General features: G+C 35.8%; 2 protein-coding genes across 2 annotated transcripts; both read left to right on the forward strand.

The window, feature by feature from the left end:
* On the forward strand, positions 1-14,634 carry LOC114418833. The gene is made up of 14 exons (XM_028384354.1): positions 1-100; positions 229-554; positions 1,279-1,356; positions 2,593-2,750; positions 4,862-4,925; positions 6,905-6,972; positions 10,792-11,050; positions 11,236-11,370; positions 11,501-11,607; positions 11,682-11,732; positions 11,842-11,925; positions 12,791-12,954; positions 13,496-13,645; positions 14,165-14,634. Exons 2-13 carry the CDS (start codon positions 242-244, stop codon positions 13,641-13,643), a joined length of 1,629 nt encoding a protein of 542 aa, XP_028240155.1. The 5' UTR covers positions 1-100; positions 229-241; the 3' UTR covers positions 13,644-13,645; positions 14,165-14,634.
* Positions 14,635-15,600: 966 nt separating this feature from the next.
* On the forward strand, positions 15,601-18,244 carry LOC114420394. The gene is made up of 3 exons (XM_028386301.1): positions 15,601-15,693; positions 15,776-16,153; positions 18,146-18,244. Exons 1-3 carry the CDS (start codon positions 15,601-15,603, stop codon positions 18,242-18,244), a joined length of 570 nt encoding a protein of 189 aa, XP_028242102.1.
* Positions 18,245-19,822: the final 1,578 nt, after the last annotated feature.

A 19,822-nucleotide genomic window follows, 5' to 3' on the forward strand; every position in this document is an offset into this window, starting at 1 on the left:
ATTTATTAAAACATTTAATATTGTATGTAGCTACTAGTCGACAGTGGATTCTCCGTGACTCAGATCAGATCCCGTCTGAGAAGAACTCTGATCATTGCTGGTGAGATCCTTCTTCTCTGTTCCTCCAATTCCTTCCCACAAAACCCTAATTTTAATTTTCCATCGCAATTCCCTCTCCCCTTGTTGTTGAAAACCCATTATTACTCCTTTTTCCTCTCAAAAACTTAGAACCAAAAGCGCAATGCTATCTGGGAGATTCTCGTTTTTCGGAGGCGGCGGGGATTCCGGCGCGGTGGTGGATAACACCAATTCGTCACCATCAAAGTGTGGCGAAGAACAACTCGCTGTTGTTCAACCCACACTGAAGCTCGAGACCGATAGGCAGGTTTACAGGCCCGGCGATCCTGTGATTGTGACCATCCAGATCTCAAATCCCGCAAAGGGGTACTCGTTTCTGATGGAAAGACTCGGTTTTGAGATCAGGGGCATCGAGAAATTGGACACTCAGTGGTTCGCCACGCAGAAGCCGATGCCCGGCTCGAAACAAAAGAGAGGTTCGTCGCTGCAACAACTATCGTATTGGAATTTTATAGTTTTCACTGTATTACTTCCAAGAGTTTAAATTTTGTGAACTTTCAGCCTAATTTACACCATCAACTAATTAGAAATCATAGTTATATGACCTTTTTGAAGTAATTATTGTAAAAGTCGATAAATTTATCATACATGACGATTTATGATTGGATGCTAGTGTGGAAACCTTTCATAGTTTGTATGACCTTTGAAGTAGTTATTGTAAAAGTCGATAAATTTATCATTCATAGTGGTTTATGATTGGATGGCAGTGTGGAAACCTTTCATAGTCTGTATAACCTTTGAAGTAGTTATTGTAAAAGTCGATAAAATTTACTATTCATGGTGATTTATGATTGGATGACTGTGTATAAACCTTATATATCGTCGTGCATGCACTATTTACTCTTATTATTATTATCAAGGTAAAATACATTTTTGGTTTCTCAAAATATCTTAAAATTTAGTTTTAGTACCTGCAAAATTTTTATACGTTTTAGTACTTGCCAAAAGTGATGTGGTTTTCTTTTAGTCCTTCTTCAGGGATTAAAACCACGTGCTTTTATTAAAATGTAGAGACTAAAAATTGTATTAAATTTTTACAGGGAGTAAAACCGAATTTCAAGATATTTTGGGTGACCAAAGACATATTTTATGCTATTACTACTACTACTACTACTATAATATTGTTATTTATTATTTCAGGTGAGCATGCTTTTCTGGAGTGCTCAACACCGGTCCTAGTTGCAAACCAGATTGTTAATGCTGGAGCCAGCAAATCATGTATGCTAAGTTCTAATTAAAGGATTCTGATTTTTTGGTTAACCTTCTTCCTGTTGGTTAGCTCATATATTTTCTCTTAGTATACTGAGTATGCTTGTGGAATTTTGAAATTCAAATTATTATGTTTATGTTAGTGGCTGTACATAAATGGATATTCCCCATTAGGCATTTTTAGGGGTTGTAAAAACTGTTCCATCTACCTTTTCTTGGGGAGTGCAATACAACACTGAAGTTATTTTGCTTTGCTTTTGGTTAGAGATAGCCTGTAGTTTGGTTTCACCCTATAATTTTTATTATAATTAGACCAAAACTTAAGATATTGTGATGACATATTTGTGTGTTCAAAGTTACTCTTCTCTTCCTTTCTTCAATTGTGAAGTTGGTTTTAATGGGTTATAAGACAGGACAACATCTGATGCTATTCCCCCACAAAACTTCCATGCCTTTAAAAGTGCTGATTGCAGCTAGTTAATAATATTATTATCATACATATAAAAATGAGTGAGGAATTGGGGATGGTGGGCCCAAATATACAAAATATGAGAGGGTGGGGGGTGGAATATAAATTTTTTATTTACATGTAATTTTTTCAAAGTGCGGCTGCAACTGGCAGGAGTTATGATCTTTGGTTTTGAGTTGCTGATGTAACTATGAGTTAAATGTTTATACTTGGTTTGTTTCACAATTATAAATAGAGATTTTGAAGTTTGAATTTTACCAAAATGAAGTACGTGGTAGATTTGTTGGAGTCAGGACTTGGGAGATATGAACTGAAATATGCGAACATGATTTTGTGGCCTGGTAAATTAGCAGACAATAGGTGGGACTTTTTGATCTTGGGCTATTTTGGGACTAATTTCATTAATGAAATCATGTTAATCTTATCTGGGAGAGGTCTTTCTCACGTTATTAAGACTTAGCTGGGGTAATTGATATGAAAAGATGTTAACCATTGATGTGACACAGAAACTGATGGATAGATGTGTTGAAATTGGACAAGTGAGCAATTTGATCCAGAACTATTGATTAGAGTTAAATAATCAATTCTCTATTTTTTGTGGGGGGTTTTTAAAATGTTCATTCTAATTTTATTCTCTAAGACAACAAAAAAGTAAAATAATTTTTTCCAGTTTGCCAGTATACTTGCTTGGTGATTGCTAATTTGAATGCTTTAGAAGTGATCTCTATATTTTATTTTGATTTAAGAAGGCTGATTATGTTGAGAGTTAATTGCAGATGTGGTGCGAACGCAGCTGCCTAGCATTATTCCACCATCTTACAAGGGTTCAAGCATTCGCTATCTGTACTATATTAAAAGTGCATTAACCGGAGAGTGGATAATATATGAAAATGGGCAATCTCGTGCGGAGATCAAAAATGATGTCACAGATTTGGTTGGTTGTGCAGTGACTTGCTCTGATTTATGCTGAAAAGTATTTGCTTCATGTTATTTTCATGCTATGTTTTTGGAGATGTAATACAAAAGACAGTCATGAACCTTTACCTAGCAACTTGAGCTCTTGGGAGAGTTGGTTCATGACATGGTATTAGAGCCCCTGTGACTTAAGGCCCATTTGTTTGAACTTTCCCTGTTTATTTTTTGAAGTCCTTTTTGAATTAAAAAAATGTTTAAAGAACTTGTAATAATTATGCAAGGTTTTTTTTTTTTTGGAAAAAAGAAGTCAATAAAAGCCGTTTTAGTACTTTTCTCAAAAGCTAAAAGAAGTTAGCTTCTTAACAAAAGGTCCTAAAAATAGCTATAACATGTAATCATTTTTTCCCCTTTTATTTTTTAAACTAAGTGGTATAGAGTTCAATCATTGTTGCTCCTGTTTTAACAAATGTAGAATTATTGCATGAGGTTGGTAGAACTGTGCAGTATCTGAGCTTCAACTCCAAAGGGCTGTTGCATGAGCCATGAGGGCACTTGTTAGATATGTAATGTAAAAAACCATTCTTGTGCCTTCATCTAACACTGTAAACTTTTAGGAGAGTTGTATTATGACAAGCTATAATGGTGATATATCTTTGTTTTTGTTTGTCTTGTTCTCAAAATGTGCTATGCTTTTTATTTTTATTTAAGTAATCTTTTAACTTATATTAGGGAGCTAATAATTGAAGAAAGGGTAGCTAAATCTTCTTGTTTGAAATGCTTGGTTTGCAATCTTTTTAAGGAATTCTGTGGCAGTATTGTGGCATCTTAAGGCACATGCATCTAAGCTGAGTGAAACAGTTGTCTAGAGAAGGTGATCATGCTAATTGCTTATTTCTGTTTTACTGGTAATAAGAAGGCTGGTAAGTGGTAGAAAAGCAGGAAAAATTCTCTTAGGTGATGAATAAGTAGTTTTAAGAGCACTTTCATAGAGTTTTGTGGGGTCCTACTTTTGTATTATCGACTTATAGTAATTTCTAGGGCTGTTCCTTATTTGTCTGGTATACTTGGTTTACTACGGATGTCTATATTTTCAAGTGAGCTGAATACTAAATGTCCTTATTCATCCTTATGAATGTTATAGTCATTCATTCTTATCTTTCTCTATTTAAAAGGCCATATCGGCACAGGGCACATACTTATTTATTATCATTGAGGATAGAATAAGAATTCAATCATGCACAATAGTGCACTGTAGAGGAGAGGCCTGAGTCTGTTTCAGGGTGCCCATTGTGTTTTGTTGTGCCTGTGATTGTTGCTGCTATGTTGGAAATGTCATGGCCATTGAAGGTATTATATTGAAACAGGAAAAAAAATCCATAGTACCCCCCATGTTCTGTGCTTTCCTATCGTTCATTTTACTTTTTCATGATTTTCCCTCTACTTTTGGCATTGGAAAACATTTATGGGGTTTGAAACCCTGCATTTTCAGCAGAGAGCACTTACAAGATGACCTTTGTTTCAAACCAAGCTTGGTGTTTTTCCTTTACACCCATTGCTGATCCATGGGTCTCTGTTCACCAACGTCTCCTTTCCTGCCCTCTTTGTTCCAACTGCTTACCACGGCTCATCCATGAGTCTCTGTTTATGCAAGATTCTGTTCAATTTTTTTAGTTTCTGTGTTGTGTTCGTCAGACTCACAGACCCTCTTTGTTCAATTTTTGCTTGTGTTGTGTTCTTCACAGTTACACACAAACACACACACACACACACACACACACACACTGTTTTGTCCTTTTTTACACCATCTTCCTTTTTGATGATGATTGTGTTTAGTTATTACTTTTGATTAGTAATTATGACTGTCTTTAATTTTAGATAATTCTTTAGTTTTGAGCTCTTATGTGTGTGTATTATAAATTATTTGTCTTATACGTATAACCTTTGGTATAGTGGCTCTCACTTTCTTTTATCCTGCTTTAATGTTTTTGGGGTTGGCTTATCTGTGTCATTATCTGGGTTGGATAACAATGATGTGTACTTTCATTATTGGAGATTTTTATTTCAACCTTTTAACATGTACTGGTTTGCCTATTTATAGAATTTTAAGTTTGTTAACTTCCATTTCTGCAGGAAGTTCGTATTCCATTACAATTATGGATAAACCAGAAAAGTAGTGGCTTTCCAATGGATGATGGTTAGTTTGGTTGTTAACTTTCTTTCTATTTTATGTCTGTTGTAAACCTGTTGTAATGGTTTCTGGCTTCTTCCATAGAGGCCTACATAGATTTTTTGGTTATAAAGGACTAAAGGAGTATGTGAAGATGTTCTTTTGTACAAAGTAAAATGCTTTCCGTTTAAAAGAAAAAAAATACTTATTCTTTTAAAATTTTGAATGCTGATGTGGAACAAATATAGCTTATGCTATAGATGGATATATGGAAGATTTAGGTCCTGTTCGGAATGGTTTCTCATTTTTAGTTTTGAAATTTTTAAAAATCAAAATCAGTTTTAGTTTTGAGTTTCAGTTTATTCTTTGTTTTTAGTTTTTAAAAAGATGTTACTAAATAAAATGAGTCAACTATCTTATCTCGCTCTATTATGAAATAATGGCTGTGGCATAGGTAGTGGCGTGGTAGTGGCGTTAGTGACGATGGTGGTGGGGTGGAATAATGGCAGCGACGATGGTGGCAGTGGCGGTGAGGGTAGTAGCAGGGGAATGGTGACGAATATGCTTTAAAACCCAGACTGATTCGGTCGGTTAGACCATTCGACCATGACTTGAAGGTCAGGTCCGGTCAAGTTGCCTATCAGATCAATCATGCATTGAACCCGTTGCAACCTGGTACGATCTGGCTGGGTGTGCGGTTAAACTGGTGACCCACTATCCCAGGCTGAGTCATGCCCAAAGGAGGAAACACGTTGGGTCACGCGGGTCAATTAAAGTTGGGTATAAAATTTTTAATGTGTTTTAATAAAGACTAGGTCATGTGGGTCAATTAGTGACCCACTGGTTCGACCGTTGATCTAGTGACCAAATACCTTGACTGTGTCAATCATTGTTTCGATTTTTTAAAATTATGGGTGGTGGTGAGGTGGAATAGTGGTAACGGCAGCGACAATGATGATGGAGGCAGTAGAATGGTGACGGTAGTAGAGGTGGAATGGTGGTGGTGGCAGTTGTGCTGGCGGTGGTACGATAGCAATGGTGGAATGGTGGTGGTGGTGGCGACAACGGTGGAGGGATGGAATAGTGGTAGTGGCGGGCGCGCAATAACGACGATGGAGGCGGCAAAATGGTTGTGGCGACAATGGTGGTGGTGGCGGAGGCGGCAAAGGCAAGGTGCGGTGGTGGTGGAATGGAGGCAATAGTGGTGGAGGTGGCGGTGATGGAATGGTGGTGGCGGTGGCGGTGGAGGCAGCAACGGCAGGGTGTGATGGGGGTGGTGGCAGTGGCTGGTTGTGGTGGAATGGTGGCAGTAGAGGCGGCATTGGCGGCAGTGGTGGTGGCGGTGGCGGTGGCGGGGACAGCGGAGGTGGTGGTACAGTGATGGTGGTTAGAATGTATTTTTTAAAACTAAAAACCAAATTCACAAAATCTTTTTATTTATTTATTTTGATAATGAATATAAAATTGTTTTGAAATTGAGTTAAAAACCCATTTAGCTCTATTTTTGCCAAACATATTTTGTTTTGAAAATTGCACTTGAAAACTGAAAATTAGAAACTTCTAGCCACCCCAAACGGGGCTTTAGTTTTTCTTATAGGCTTTGCAGCTCTTTTTTGCTGCTTTTTAGCCTTAGATTCTGAAATTTGTTGCTTATGTTTACATGATGACCTAAGAAGTTATTATGTGAAACCAATGAAATTATAAATATATGTTGTATCAAGTTGTCCTTCTCTTTGGTCTGAGTCCATGACATTGTCATTTATTCAAATTCAACCTGACAATTTGCAACACAAAAAGAATGATCAGTCTGGTAAGCAAACTTTGATAGAACCTGATATCATTGGGGAATTTACTTGTTTATTAAAATTGATTGCATATATCACCATTAAGTTTCTTATTCTTTTGCACCTATACATTTTTATTTCATATAGCATCAAAAAGTTTTAGTCATCTTAATTTTTGTTGAACATTATAAGTAATATATCCATGTGTTTATATGTTTTCAGATATTGTTCCCTTAACTACTGTACAATTGGATATATTTTGGAAAGAGATGGATGGAGATGCTGATTGGGTATGCTATTGGTGATATTTTGTAATTGGGTAAACTAAACTTATCTGTGTTTTAGCCTATATTCGATTGCTATCTATTGTTTTAAGAATGCCTTTATTTGTTTTTAATTTTAAAATCTTCTTTCTTTGCAAAATGTGAAATCGCTTGAAAATTACATTTTAAAATGGATTTAGAATTGTAGATGGGATTTTGGTTGAAATCTCACAATGATCTTTCATTCTAAAGTAATATGAAATCTGCTAATTTTTAGAAGTTTAGATGCTGTCCTTTCCCAGTTTCCCATCTTCTATTTATACATGTTATATACCCTTCATTATTGTAGCTAACAAACTGTTGATTATAATTTATAACTAACTAAACTAGCTAATGGGTTTTCTAACAATATTCAACTGTCAAGGGGATCTAGCTCTGTTGATTGAGCAGGGTGCGTGAGTTATTGTAAACCCCTTGACACTATCTTCGATTCTCACAGATAAAAAAAATACTCAACTAAATAATGGGTTAACTAATAATACTCCCCCTCTATACAATATGATAGCTGCAAACAAAGTTCCATTGGGGGTCCTACTGATTGAAGCATGATGATCAAGTCAACCCTACCACAGCAGCCCTTAAATAGCCTCAAAATGCTGCACCAGGCTGATCAGCCACCAATATGCTTCTCCTTCAAATTGTTGGTATCTCCGTGCATTCATTCTTGAATTCTTCAAGAACTTGCTTCTTCACCATTTGGATTAGTCACCTACTTCTATGGTGGAATATAAGTCGAAGGGCTAAGAAGGAGCTGTAAATGGGTTATCTAACAGAACTCAACTAACTAATGACTTATCTACATAATATCATGTAAAATAATGGTATTCGCTCTCATTGCAAAAATAAGATGAATTTCACTCTTATTTAAACTGAATATAGATGGATTTCCAGCCATGATCCTTGGAAGAAATCCCATAAAATTAGGGATTTGTGCTTCTTATAAATCAGGGAATTAAACTAAATATAGCTGGATTTCCAGCCATGATCATAGGCAGATATCCCATAAAATCAGGGATGTCTGCTTCTAGTAAATAAGGAAAATCTGTTACTGTTTATTAGGAAATAGACTAAAAACAGAATTATCCTAAAATAACAACTATTCCTAAGTAATTGCAATAGTATCGTCTCCTTTTATACATACCATATAAATAAGATTCAAGATTCAGAATATCATGACATACATCATATGCAGCACAACAAAATGAAAAACTTGGTGGAAATGAAATTGTTACATGACAAAAGCACCCCTACCTTATTTTATTTTATCATCATTAAGAACTGCCTGCACCAATGGAGGAAAAGATGATAGAAAATCAGTTGAAGTGGTTTGGATATGTGCAAAGAGCATTGGAGGTACTTCTGGTGAGGAGAGTAGATTGCATGTTTTTAGCCCAGTGAAAAGAAGTAGAGGGAAACCGAGAAGGACATTGGAGGAAATTGTGAAGAGGAATCTTGTGGTAAATAATATTCCTGAGAATTTGGTCTCTAACTGAGCCCAATGGAATCGTGGAATTCATGTTGCTGACCTCACTTGTTAAGTTTATGGCTTTTATTGTTGTTGTATCATTAAAAGCTGCTTAAAGTTTGAACAGACCCAACCTGTGATTTTTTTTTTATTTGGAAATTTTAAATGATTGTGTCCTCTCCATATCTGCTCCATATCTTACCACCGTTGAAAAATTAATTTTTATAGGAGATGTCATGTTAGACAAGTGGCCTCAGATATCTTAAGAAGGGGGGGGGGTTGAATTAAGATATTCCAAACTACTTCCCTAATTAAAAATCTATTTCACTTTCTATTCAAGTTATAAATTCCCTTAACAATGAACTTCTTAAATATTGATTCAAATAAAACAATTTGAATATGAATATAAAGCAATAATAAACAAAGGAGTTTAAGGGAAAAGAAAGTGCAAACTCAGATTTATACTGGTTCGGCCACACTCTTGTGCCTACGTCCAGTCCCCAAGCAACCCGCTTGAGAGTTCCACTATCTTGTAAATTCCTTTTACAAGTTCTAAACACACAAGGACAATCCTTCCTTTGTGTTTAGAATTCTTTTACAACAAGAGACCCTCGGTCTCTTAATCCCTTAGAGATTTAGAAGAAGAAGAAGAATGAATCTCTCTAGAAAGAGATAGATTTTACAGATTGAGCACTCAAATAATTCCTTAATGAATTGCAATTGAATTGGCCAAGGAATTCTTAAGAGGATAAAATGATTTTGCTCTTTGAGAGGATAAACACTTGTTGTTCTGAAAAATTCTGAGCAAATTCGTGTTATAAGTCACATATATATAGACCATTGGTGGTCATGAAAAAAACCTTTGAGAAGTTGTGACTCTTAGAAAGATTTTTTCTGAAAATCTTGTCTGGTAATCGATTACAGGATTTGTGTAATCGATTACAGCTTTTAAAATTTGAATTCAAACGTTTATTAACTGTTGGTAATCGATTACCAAAATTGTGTAATCGATTACACAGTCTAAAATTTGAATTCAAATTTTTAGTAGCTATTATAAAGCATATTTGGCCATTGGTAATCGATTACATCCTCTGGTAATCGATTACCAGAGAGTAAATCCTTTGAAAAACACTTTTTAATTTAAATTACTTGGCCAAACCTTTTGCTAATTCAATTAGGAATTCCCTTCCTAATATACTAGTGATCTTCTTGATGTTGTGACTTGTATTCTTGAAGTATTGTCTTGAATTTAAACTTGAAAAACCCATTTGCATTAATTGCATCATATCATCATGATCATCATCAAAACACCAAAGGCATTTGCATCTACATGTCAGACATGTTTGGATCTGTGTTGGACACTTTTGTGGTGGACATGCCTCTGATACACAGACATAGCACCAAAATGATGTGACCTGGCTTCACAAGGGGCTAATTAGAAGCTAACTTACTGAGTAATGATGAATAGCTAACTTGTAGCCTTATCACCAGATAATCAACATAGTTACATAATTACAATTGACCAAGTGCAAAGTATAAAATACGGATAGAAACCTGAGATATTTTTAAACCCTATACAAATATAATAACCTGCCACATAACTTCTAAGGGCTTGCCGGCTTGGGGGCATTGTTATTTCCATTTGTACATGTTAAAGACACTTTTAATGTGAGGAGAGTTTAAAGTGAGGTGTGCCTTTCCTTGAAACTCCTAACCTTGTTCAAGGTCTTTAATTAGCTTGGTTCTGATATTCAGTTAACCTGTTGATTTCATAAAGATATTGATCCATTTAAGAAAAATTTGGTTTTAGAAGATTTTGGTGATGCAGAACTTCCTGGTTAGTTTTGATCTTAAGAACACTTGCTGTAGGTGTTTTTATTTATCTTGAAATTGTATTTTTGTATTTTATGTGTTTAAGGGCTAATGTTATTTTATTCTTTCATTTTGCTGCTTTGCATTTGGAATGTGGTTTGTTTGCATTTTTGTGTAAGAGTAGGCAGTAGGCATGTTCATAACACTTGGAGAAGCTGTTGACTACTTTAATAGTTTTCGGAAGGAAAATTGTTTGTAGGGGCAGGGTGTCTTTACCCGCTTTTGTTTTGGTATTCTTCTTTTCCCTGTTGTATTTGATTTGATATCATCCTTAGTTATACTCTATTCAACCCCCCTCTTGGGAATCTAAATCTATTTCTTATTCTCCCCATTCCATTGTCCAATGAATTCAATGCTGGTTAAACAGTACAAAGATTTTGGCATTTCACTTATTCCATGCTGTTCTTTTTCTTGTATTCTAGATATAAAATGAAATCAATTTTTTACAGATTAGAGCAAATGATATGTATGATGGAGTTGAGGATGGCTATGACAGCTCAAGAGATGACATCTCATCAGTTTCTTCTTATAACCCCATGAGAGAGAGTCTACACAGAGGCTTTGGAAGTTCACTGTCATTGCGATCTTCTTCTGCAAGATCATTGTCCAGGGATGCTTCTACTTTAGAAGGTTTCCGAACAAGTTTATCTTCAAATATGGCACTTCCTAGGCTGTCTGTTGCTGAAGTGTTGTCTGATTCTGGTGCTGGTGGGCATATTAAACTATACCTTGTTGTCAGTTTATGTGTGAAACTGCTCATTTTTTCTTGTAGAAATATATTTCTGAAACAGTATCTAGTTGTGTTGGTTTATTAGTGTCTGATTGATAGGAGTCATCTTTTACTTTTTGCTTTGAAATCAAGTATTTGCTATGCTAATTCATTTAGAAAACAGATGTCTTGTCAACCCAGAAGTCATTTGCGATTGTCTCCCCAAATGAGCAACAGAAGCTGCGAAAGACATTTTCTGCAGAAGATGATGTGGGAGTATCCTCTTCACCTGAAGCTGGGGCTGTAGAATCTTTATCATGTAAATTGATGCATTTTCTTCTCTTCTAAAATGATTTTATGTGCTTCAGACGCATTGGATATTGTACTCCAAAATTTCAAAAAAAGTTTACATTCCATGTAAGCTAATTTTATGCAGACATTTTCTGCAGCAGAAGGCTTTATTAGAGGAAGGTCTTATAATATCCGACTTGATGATCAAGTTTTGCTTAAATTTTCCCCTAGAAATTCCGACTCAACTTATTACTTCAGTGATATGGTAAGGATAATCAAGAAGAGTTTGATACATGGTGTACATTAGAGGTCTATTCACCAGCAATTTTCTTGTTACAGATAGGTGGCACTCTCACTTTCTTTCATGAAGGAGCTAGGAGATGCCTTGAGGTGATTGCCCTTGTCATCTGTTGAGAGTTAAACTAATAGTTAACAAATCATTTATTGCGGTTGATACTCTGGAAGTGAATTTATTATGGTAGTTATTATAATTTTTCAGATCTCAATAACATTGGAAACTTCGGAAACTATAAATCGGCGATTTGTCCACCCTTCTAGAAGGAATTCACCTACAATCACAAAGGTATTTTCTATTGCTTTTAGCTCTCGCTACTCCTTTTAAACTGTTACTGATTGGTTGAATAAAAAACCTAGCACCCATTAAATCCATTTAGTTTAAGGCCTTTTTTATTGGTTCTCCTAAAGTTTGCTTTGGTCTTAATATACCTCTTTTCATCAGACTATCTTTGATTTTATTCACTTCTCACTAGAGCCTCCATTGGTCTAAACCTTTCCTGACCACCTTGGTGATTTTGTATCATCTTCTCTTTGATAGATGCTGTTCCGACTTTCTCCTAAGTACATTTGTTCCTACTGATATCGTTCTTGTATGTCTATTGATCTACCTCAACATTCTTATCTGCTACTCTTATTTGTTTTTGTTCCTTTTGGCGCTTTACTTCCCAGCCTTTGCTACCATAGAGCATTGCTAGTCTTGTGGCTGTTGATACTTGATAGAGTTTTGCTTCAAGTTTTATAGGTACTGTGGCCACAAATTACACTTGAAGCATTTCCCTGTTTCATCCTATACTTGGTTTGTATATCTAGTGCAGTGTTTCAATATAGCCACACTAAGCTATGCAGCAATTGATATATAGCCTTAAAAACCCCTTGTCACAAATATCTATAATGTTATTTAGAATTAATGATGTAGATTTGGTTTACTGGTGAGTGGTGCCTTTTGATTAACCAAATGCATGATTATTCAAGGGCCAATCTCTGATTTACCTTTTTAAAGAATTGCTTTTAAAGTGTCTGTCTGCAATACTCTAGAGAGAAAAAGAAATGGGATCATTATCTAACTAGAGAAAATTGATGAGCATATATGTATTTCAATATATTATATTGAATTCTGATTCTGACAATTGTGGTCTCAACTGTGCTTTTAGGTTCAGAGTGATCATCATGAGGTTGTTGCAGATTTGGTGCAGACAAGCTTTCTTTTTTCTATCCCCATGGATGGTCCAATGTCCTTCTCAACTCAACATGTATCTGTGCAGTGGGTTCTCCGCTTTGAATTTTTCACAACTCCAAAGCATGTAGATTGGAAAAAGTATGAGTTCCACCCTTGACCACCTCTTCTACCCTTATTCAGCTCCGCCTGCTTTTTGGTTGATCTTACATGAGAGCAACTCATTCTACACTCCACACATGCCATCTTTGGCTGCACCCTACCCATTTTCTAATTGATAACCCAACGATTGTTTACTTTTTAAGTTTTTTTTTTCAATTTTTTATTCTTAGACTTTATCCATGACATACATGCACCTTCTTTTGCTGGGACCAACCCCCCCCTCATACACACACACACACACACACACACACACATATATCTATTGAAGGCATGGCCAAAGATCAGCCTTTAGTTTTCATTGACATTTATCCTACACAACACACCCTAATTCTTGTGATATTATATTGAATAATATCTTTGAATTTGGTTTTTAACCAAGTCCAATGATGTCATGTGATCCATGTAGTGGACCTTGCCTAGTGGCACAAGCTATTGTTGTACTACAAATGAAGAAAATAGGTTTCATGGAATCCTTAAGTGGCATTGGTCATTTAAATTTGTACGATTTTTTGAACCACAGGTATGAGCATCCTCTTCTAATTGAGGGAAGGGAAAAAACGGAATGGGTTCTTCCAATTACTGTACATGCTCCACCACCAAGAGCTCCTGCTTCTGGCACAAGAAGTGAGAAACTTTTCTCTTTGGATCCTATGTGGGTACACAATTGAAGGTATTATGAATCTTTGATTTACATATTGAATTAGCTCCACTAACTGTACATGTTAATTAGTGTTGAATATATGAAAACATCATATCGATACTTAGTGTATCTTAGATTATCCTTTGGTTTCACTATTTTCCATTATCTCTCAGGATTGGTTACTATTTTTTCTAATCTCCTGATTAGTTTCCTTAATTAAATAGGATCATGATTAGTATAAATGAAGGTTAATATTCCATCTTATACACATAAGTACTTTTTAAAACATTACATAGAATTAAGTCAACATAAATCTCTTAATATTTAGTCTCTGTTCTTTTCTTTTCCACCCACTTCCTAAAACCCTACAGTTCCAATAATTAGCACCGTTATTATGTCAATTGTTGATCAATTCTTGAGTTCCAATTCCCCAATCCATTAAACATCATCCTATATACTTTCTTTTGTTTTTTATTTGGTTATCACTTGATTGCCATTGTGATTGATATTTAATCCGAACTGGTTTTGATTTTGATTTGTTTTCTGCAGTTAAATTAAACTGAAGCTGAAATGTATGGAACCGACCATTGTAGCCTTTTGAAAACCCGAAGCTTCAGTTCCTTAATGTACAAAATATTCACAAAATAGCAGCCATTGAAATGTCAGAATGATCATTTGTGGCGTATCAGAATTCGGTCAATTTGTCGTAATCGGTTAACTGAAATTTGGCAGAGGTCTTTTGAGTACACAGTATTTCTTCTCATTTCATGTTTTCTTGGTGCCGGGTGATTTATGATTCATAGTTCATCCAGTTAATTGATTTTGTTTTATTTTTTATTACTCAAAAAGGGTTTTTAGTAGATTGTATGAATCTGTTCTGTTTTGGCTACTAAATCATTAATTAGAGAGAGTTGTATAAGTTGGTATCTTAGATTTGATGATTTCAGTCTCTTGGACGTCTTGGATCAACTATGTTAACTTTGTACACTTATTAATTTCTTTTACATTTTTTTGCATTCTTTTGTGATGTTAATGTAATCAATACTACTCAATAATCCTCCTCTAGAAACCGTCAATACTACTCGAGTAGATTATGTTTAGAGGGTTATAGCCTATACCGGATAAAAAGGGATTCAAATTTTTCATAATGAGATGCACTTTACATACTAAAATATAGAATTTAAACTGCTGATGAAAATAAATGATATTATTGAATTAGAATCGCCTATAAAATACAAGCACTTGTATAATAAACAAATAATAATATATAGGGATTCGCTCCCTTGATTTTTGTCTTAATATTTTCCTTTAGGAAACTTGGAAAAGTATGACTAGATGACCAGATGAAATTAAAAAAAATGACAAATCACTTAATGTGATCTTGGGAATTATGAAAGACCAGGTAAAAAAAATGTTTTGGGAATAATGATTGAAAATCATTAAGTAGGACCAAAATGAGTTTTTGTTGTTGTGAAGTTTAAGTGATTGGAATGAATAGTTTTTGTGAAGAAATTGCAGATAATTCATCTTCAAATTCAGATGTTTTCTATTTACACCGTTCAAATCTCATATGTACCATTCAATTTTTTATTTATTCCAACATTGTCGTTTTTTTTTTACTTCTTCTTGTCTTCTGTTTTCATTTTCTTCTTACACCAGTTAATTTCTTCTTCTTACTTCGTTGAGCTCCTCCTTCCCTTGACTTGTGGTAGTTTGTTACATACATTATCGTAGTGGTTTGTTACATGCATTGCCTTTGTCATGGTGTTGCGGTGGCAATGACGGTCCAAAGGTAAGTTTTTTTTTGTGAAATACCAATCCGTATAACTTATACGGATTGTCAATCTGTATAGCTCACACGGATTTTCAATTCGTATAACCTATATGTATCTAATTTCATTAGTTTTTCTTAGTTTGCCATTAATTTTTTTTCTTTTTAATGTTTTATTAAAATAGACGAAGATGAGTGGATATATAAGAGCATTATGTCTGAAGAAGTTAATATGAATGAAGACACGAGAGAGGAACTTGCTGTGGTTGAAAATATTGATTGTTCTAATGTCTTCAATACTTCTCAGGTATTGATATGATTCTCTATTTGGTTAAAGTAAGTAAATGAATGTCCTAACAAGACTAAACACATATTGTCTTTTTTTGTAGGTGTTTCCTACCCGTGAGGATGTCTTGCAATGGGTTCGTACTGTTGCGTATGATATTGGTTTTGTGACTGTGATAATGAGGTTTGACATATCAACCGGAAAGAGAGAAAGAACCTCGTTTGTTTTAATTGGTTGTGAGAGGAGTGAAAAGTATAGGGTATACAAGAAAAATTTAGTACCGACGGTGACTAGCACTAAAAAACGTGGTTGTCCTTTTAAGCTGCGAGCGAAATCAATCCCAGGAGGTGAAGAGTGGATGGTCAACTTAATATGTGAGACTCATAATCATGCATTGGCTAAGTTATTGAGTGGACATCCATATGTTAGTCCACCAACTGAGGATGAGAAGATTATTTTTGGTGATATGACAAAGCCAATGGTAAAATCAAAAAATATTTTTCTCACTTTGAAGGAGTACAATGCCAACAATTGTGCAACAATAAAGCAAGTCTACAATGCAGGATATGCATATCGTTCTTCTATAAAATGCAATAATACTGAAATGCAACAATTAATGAAGCTACTTGAACGCGACATGTATATTAATTGACATAGACTGAATGATGAAGATGTTGTACGTGATATATTTTGGACACATCCGGATGCAGTAAAATTAAGCAATGCATGCCATTTGGTATTCCTCATAGATAGTACTTACAAAATAAACAGATACAGACTGCCTTTACTTGACATTGCTGGTGTGATACCTACTGAGATGACATTTTCAGTTGCATTTGCCTATTTGGAGGGCAAACATATAAATAAAATGTTGTTTGAGCTCTTGAACGATTTAGAGGTATTTTTATGAGAAGTGATGTAACCCCTTAAGTAATTGTTACTGACAGAGATTCAACATTGATGAATACAGTGAAAACTATGTTTGCTGAGTAAACTAACTTGTTGTGTCTGTTTCACATTGATAAGAATGTTAAGACAAAATGTAAAATGTAAGTGGGTAAAAAAAATGCATGAGACTATGTGATGGAAGTATGAAAGAGTCTTGTGGATTGTCCTACTAAGATAGAGTATGATGACTACCTTATGAAATTTGAAATTGCTTGCTCACCATGACCAATGTTTGTTGACTATGTGAATGACACATGGTTGATTCTGATGGAAGCTTGCTTATGGAGCTTCTATGGAGGCTGGATCTTTGAGCTTCAATGAGGTCCTTCAATGGTGATTTTCCACCATGGAGATGCAGCGGAAGACAAAGGAGAAGAGGTGAGAGGAGGCGCCATCCACTAGGGAATAAGCCATGGAAGAAGGAGCTTCACCACCAAGATGAGCCTTGGATAAGAAGCTTGGAGAGGATGCTTCAATGGAGGAAAAGAAAGAGGGAGAGAAAGAGAGAGGGGGGAGCACGAAATTGAAGGAAGAAAAAGGGAGAGAAGTTGAACTTTGAGTTGTGTCTCACAAGACTCTCATTCATCAAATTTACAACAAGTGTTACACATGTTTCTATTTATAGACTAGGTAGCTTCCTTGAGAAGCTTTCTTGAGAAAACTTCCTTGAGAAGCTTCTTTGAGAAAACTTCCTTGAGAAGTTAGAGCTTAGCTACACACACCCTTCTAATAACTAAGCTCACCTCCTTGAGAAGCTTCCTTGAAAAGATTCCTAAAGAAGCTAGAGCTTAGCTACACACACCTCTCTAATAGCTGAGCTCACCTCCTTGAGATGAGAAGCTAGAACTTAGCTACACACCCCCTATAATAGCTAAGCTCACCCCCATGACAAAATACATGAAAATACAAAAAAACTTCCTACTACAAAGACTACTCAAAATACAAGGCTAAAACCCTATACTACTAGAATGGCCAAAATACAAGGCCTAAACGAAGGAAAAAACCTATTCTAATATTTACAAAGATAAGCGGGCTCATACTTAGTCCATGGGCTCAAAATCTACCCTAAGACTCTTGAGAACCCTAAGGCCTTCCCTTGGATCTCTGGCCCAATCTACTTGGAGTCTTCTATCCAATGCCCTTGCGGGGTAGGATTGCATCAGATTCCCCATAGACAAAGATTTGTAAAAGCATGGACAAATAAGGTGATGAATGTAGGAAACACAATAACTAACAGGTATGAAAATTGCTAATCTATATTGGTTTTTATAAGAACACATTAATGGATGAAAATAATTCTTTTCCTTTTTAAATGCAAGGTTAAGTCTACACATTAGACCTTAAAGAGACTATTCTAGAATAGCCTTGGAGACCTATGTAGTGTTTGAGATGCCATGAACAACATGATCGCTTTGCAACATAGTGAAATAAATGCATCTTTTTAGAGAAGCACACATGTGGTTGGACATGTTTTTAAAGTTACCTTATACAAGCTGACATGGTATTAAGATATGTGTTTAACCAGATTGCTGCTGAGTTAAAGCAAGTGAATTATGCTAGCATTGACAGTTCTCATCGTGGATGCATTATGAGAATTACTCATGGTTGTCCCATGTGCATGTGAGCTAGCTAGATATGTTGTTGGTAGCATACCACTTGACACAGTCCATATGTTTTGGTGGAGGTTAAGTTTTTCAGACCAAAGTTTATCTGCGCTCAAAGTTCGCATAACCCAAGAGATGAAAGCCATATTCAAACGGTTTGAAGATCTCGATATATGTGGCAAAGTGACTCTAAGGAGTAAACTTCGAGAACTTGAATACCCTGATCTAACTTCGATGTGTGCTCCTCTTGAAAAGGTGAAAACAAAAGGTGGTCAAAAGAAACGGATGACCAAACAACAAAGATCAATGAAGCCTAATCCATCTTACTTTGAGTTTGTGGATGCATTACATTCGGTGCAAGATAACTCCTCCACACTAAAACGGTCTGGATCATCATATGAACAAACAAAACTGAAGAGGAACATGTCAATGTTGGATCAATTTCATCCATGCATTCAAGATTTCATTGAAGACATTGTTGATGTCAAGGCTGATGGTAATTGTCGATATCGTGTAATTACTGTCATATTAGGTTTGGATGAAGATTCATGGTCTTTGGTTCGTAATCATTTGCTCAAAGAACTTGTAATAAGAGAACTTAAGCAAAAGCAGACAAAAGTCCCCTGTCTTGTGTCAAATGAACATGTAATAAGAGAACTTAAGCTTGTATCAGCCACCAAACCTTCAATTTTAGGTGCAAGTCTTCCTAATTTCTTGACCTTCCTTCCATGAGATGCCAACTTCAACTCAGTATGTTCCTGCAAATAATTATAATTAATTAGATAAATTAAAATCACAAATAAAATTTAAATATGTTACAATTAGAGAAATAACTACCTTTCCTTCTCACACTTTGGCTACCACATGATCAATATATGATGTCAACACTAATGTATCTTGGGACCTGCTTGGAAAACCTTGTGAATCAGCAACTACATCCTCCATGAGGCAAATTTACTGTATGGGGTTCCTTTTAAAAACAATTTACAAAAGAGGGTCCGTTTCAAAACAAATTTTGGTGGGGGTCTGTTATTTACGTGCAATCCGCCATTCCTACTGGCGGCAAGCTTGTATCGCTATTGGCAGCAGCGGGACGTAGGCAGTATCGCCATTGGCATCAGCGATACACTTGTATCGTCATTGGTAGCAGCAGAACAAAAGCTGAGTCACTGCACCCATGCCGCTATTCAAACTGGCGAGACATGCTGACTAAGCATGTCGCCATTAGGACTGGCAGGACATGCCAACGTGGGCAGTCCCGCCATTGGTGCCTGCGGAACACGTAGGGGTGGTACCCATGTGGGTTTGCACTGTTTCAGTCTGAAAAAGATGGGTAGGCTTGCAGTAGGGGGTTGCAGTGTGCAGATGGGTAGGCTTAGGGTTTGCAGTTCTGAAAAGCTTGCATGTGAACGTTAAAAATTTGAACGTTGGGTAAGTTTTCAGCTATAAAAAAATTGCTTGAACCTTGATTGTTTACGCTTGCATTTCATTTCTCCTTACTGAGTTCTCTTTGTGTTTTTTCTTGAGTGTGAGCTTGTGCTTTGCTGTGTGCTTCTTGCTTTGTGCTCCTTGGTTCAAATTTGGTGCGTGGCTTCCTT

Source organism: Glycine soja, chromosome 7 (genome assembly GCF_004193775.1).
Source record: "Glycine soja cultivar W05 chromosome 7, ASM419377v2, whole genome shotgun sequence".
NCBI classification, from domain to species: domain Eukaryota; kingdom Viridiplantae; phylum Streptophyta; class Magnoliopsida; order Fabales; family Fabaceae; genus Glycine; species Glycine soja.

Coding starts and splice junctions, on each gene's coding strand:
- LOC114420394 (XM_028386301.1), top strand. CDS start 15,601: ATGTCTGAAGAAGTTAATATGAATGAAGACACGAGAGAGGAACTTGCT. Junction 15,694..15,775: donor ATGTCTTCAATACTTCTCAG/GTATTGATATGA, acceptor CTTTTTTTGTAG/GTGTTTCCTACCCGTGAGGA. Junction 16,154..18,145: donor GTGATATGACAAAGCCAATG/GTAAAATCAAAA, acceptor GTGTTTAACCAG/ATTGCTGCTGAGTTAAAGCA.
- LOC114418833 (XM_028384354.1), top strand. CDS start 242: ATGCTATCTGGGAGATTCTCGTTTTTCGGAGGCGGCGGGGATTCCGGC. Junction 6,973..10,791: donor TGGATGGAGATGCTGATTGG/GTATGCTATTGG, acceptor AATTTTTTACAG/ATTAGAGCAAATGATATGTA. Junction 11,371..11,500: donor GGCTGTAGAATCTTTATCAT/GTAAATTGATGC, acceptor CATTTTCTGCAG/CAGAAGGCTTTATTAGAGGA.